This window comes from Leptosomus discolor, chromosome 2, assembly GCF_034619465.1.
Source record: "Leptosomus discolor isolate bLepDis1 chromosome 2, bLepDis1.hap2, whole genome shotgun sequence".
NCBI classification, from domain to species: Eukaryota; Metazoa; Chordata; class Aves; order Leptosomiformes; family Leptosomidae; genus Leptosomus; species Leptosomus discolor.
This window is the reverse complement of record NC_141392.1, coordinates 41,108,303-41,110,963: the sequence shown is the minus strand read 5'-3', so window position 1 is coordinate 41,110,963 and position 2,661 is coordinate 41,108,303. Positions and strand designations below refer to the sequence as shown.

The 2,661-nt window shown below is 43.3% G+C and overlaps 1 protein-coding gene across 1 annotated transcript in view; it reads left to right on the top strand.

Annotated features, from left to right (window-relative positions):
* Positions 1 to 81: 81 nt before the first annotated feature.
* WDR64 (WD repeat domain 64) overlaps positions 82 to 2,661 on the top strand; it is a 90,407-nt gene continuing 87,827 nt past the window's right edge. Inside the window, 1 exon segment of the mRNA XM_086460398.1 lies at positions 82 to 222. Coding sequence (XP_086316524.1) covers positions 82 to 222 — 141 coding nt within the window.

Here is a 2,661-nt window from a genome sequence, read left to right as displayed (position 1 = left end):
GGCTCACGGCTCGCCGCTCATAGCCCGACCGGAGCAGGGCTAAGCCTCCTCGCCCGCTCCTAGCCCCATCGCAGACCGCTGATGAGGGCAACAGGAGGAGGAGCCCCCTCCGCCTTCCCACCCACGGAGGGCGCGCCCTCGGGTGGCTTCGCCCTTGCGGCCCCTTGGCGGGCCCTGCCCCTGCCGGGGGCTCAGGGCGGTGCTGCCGGCGGACTGAGCCCTGTCAGCGCCCTCTGACCGCCCCACATGGCCCTTGCGGGAGCTGCATGGCTCCTTCTCCTCACCTCGCCCTCCCACTTGCTGCACTGAGCAGCCTGGTCACGCTTGGGAGGTGGCTGCCTCCTTCTCTTCCTTAAAATCCTCTGCGGTTTGGGTCGGTACAGCAGTGCTTCCCTCCGGGGAGCCACATTTGGGCAGGCCTTCTCAGTGTCCTGCTCCAGGAAGAGGCAAAAACTGCTGAACTGGTATTTAGACTTTTTCTACAGATACTCTGCCAATGAAAACTCCTATTATGGTGATATTTCCTTCTAAGATGCTTCCCCACGGTGCTCAGAGGTGACTCTTAGTAGTTGCATCCTCACAAAGCGACCAGCAGCATCACAGCCCAGGCAAAACTGCCTTTGTCTCCAGAGTGCATTATGTGAAAATGGCACAGGAATGACCAAGGTGCCTGCATACAGCTCTAGCTGTATGCCCAAATAAATCTTTCAGTTTAGATCTATTCTTGGTTTAAGACCAAAAAAATATTAGATGCCAGCTGTGGAAACAACAGAATTTTCATGGAAACATGTCCTGGTAAACAATACCTGGGTTGTTTTGTTTCCTCTCTTATATACTCAGTGGTATTAAAAGGGCTAGACTGAGAGTGTGGTTCCTGGTGGACTGAGACTGAAAACATGGGTAGTTGAGGTGGGTTTGATGTCTTTCAAAAGATATATCTATATACAAATTATGGGCTTGTCCTGGCAATTTTATGTGACAAACTAGTGCTGTAAGACAAGGGTTAGGAATAGAGAAAGTCATGGGTCAGAAAAATAAAACACTGATTAAAGTAACTATTCATATCAATGTTAGCTTTATTTACAATCTGTTTTCAAATTCATTGAGTATGATTTAATCAATAACTGAAACCTACTTTAAGAAATTAATTCAGTCTGTTTCTTCATCATTGGTCTTCTGGGTTTTTTCTCATTACAAAGGCAAAAGGAACAGCTGCCTTTCTCAAATCAATTATATTTTTTCCCCCTAAAAGCTGGATTAATAGAACACATGATCTTCCAAGATTTCCAGTAACAGACCACTAGTACTTCAGCATGGGCTTTAGGGAAGCATAAGTTTATACCTTTCCTTGTCCATAATGGACATTTACCTATGCATGACAGACCACATGCAAAAATATTATATTAACACACAGTCATGGGTTGGTTTAGGACCAGTTGTTGCATGGTGAAAGTCTAACACTAAGACATGGCTAGGCCAAATTAATGGTACATCTCATTGAGAAGAAGACATCTCTATCTTCTGCCTTTAAAGGAAAATCTTAAATTGTGTACATTTTCTATCCCTGCAAAATGAAAGGAGCAAAAAGCTGATAAGGAAGAACAGGGAAGAAATGTAATTTAGTGAGTAGTACATGTTAGACCACATACTATCCATTGGCAGATTTCACTATATACTTGGGGTTTCTAAGTAGTTTTTCACTACAGCACCTGTCAAAAATACTCCCTCTAGATGCCTTTTGGATTTCTAGAAAATAAGAGAAAGAGAACCCATAAATTACAGTTTACAAAGATCACGTCTCAGAATTCCTGCTTTGGGATTTTTCATAGCAAAATTAGATAGATTAATAAATATGCAGTCTCTTCAATGCTTGATTTGGTAGTGGTCATGTTATTAATGCTGTCAAATTGCTAACATTATTCAAGTGATCTGTTTTACCTAACGCAGTCTAGAGCCAATGCTGCTATGGTTTTCATAATCTGATCAATTCATTAGCCAATCCTTTTCTAACTTTTCATGCACTTAAAAAGCTGAAACATGTAAGAAACCCAGATCTGCTTTGCAATACTTCTTGTTTGCACTGTTTTGTATTTGGACCAGACCCTGCTCATCAAACATGCATGTACATCAATGGAAATGCTGCAAAAAGGATTTTACCTTTACTTTTGCAGTTGCACGAAGGGAGAAACCACAATCCAGTATTTGCATTTCTGGAAGTGTATGTGTGTGGCTTACTGGACGTGTGTCTCAACTCAAAGTACTAAATATATATGTAGCTGAGCTCATGGGATTAAAAGAGTACAAGAAGCTGTAATACAAGGTCCCCAGTCCTGTACTATAAAAACAGTCCTTGAAACTCCCAAGAGCTTCCTAGATCACTTCTGCAACAGTCCTTTTAAAGTGTTGTCTGTTATGCACAATTTACATGGGATGGAAGAATGCATTTGCTGTAAATTTTCAGGTGGCTGACACATATGTGTGTCATATGCTTACATATTGTGCTGGTTTTGGCTGGGGTAGAGTTAATTTTTTCACAGCAGCTAGTAGGGGGCTGTGGTTTGGATTTGTGCTGCGAACAGCGTTGATAACCCAGGGATGGTTTAGTTACTGCCGAGCAGCGCTGACACAGTGTCAAGGCCTTTTCTGCTCCTCACACCGCCC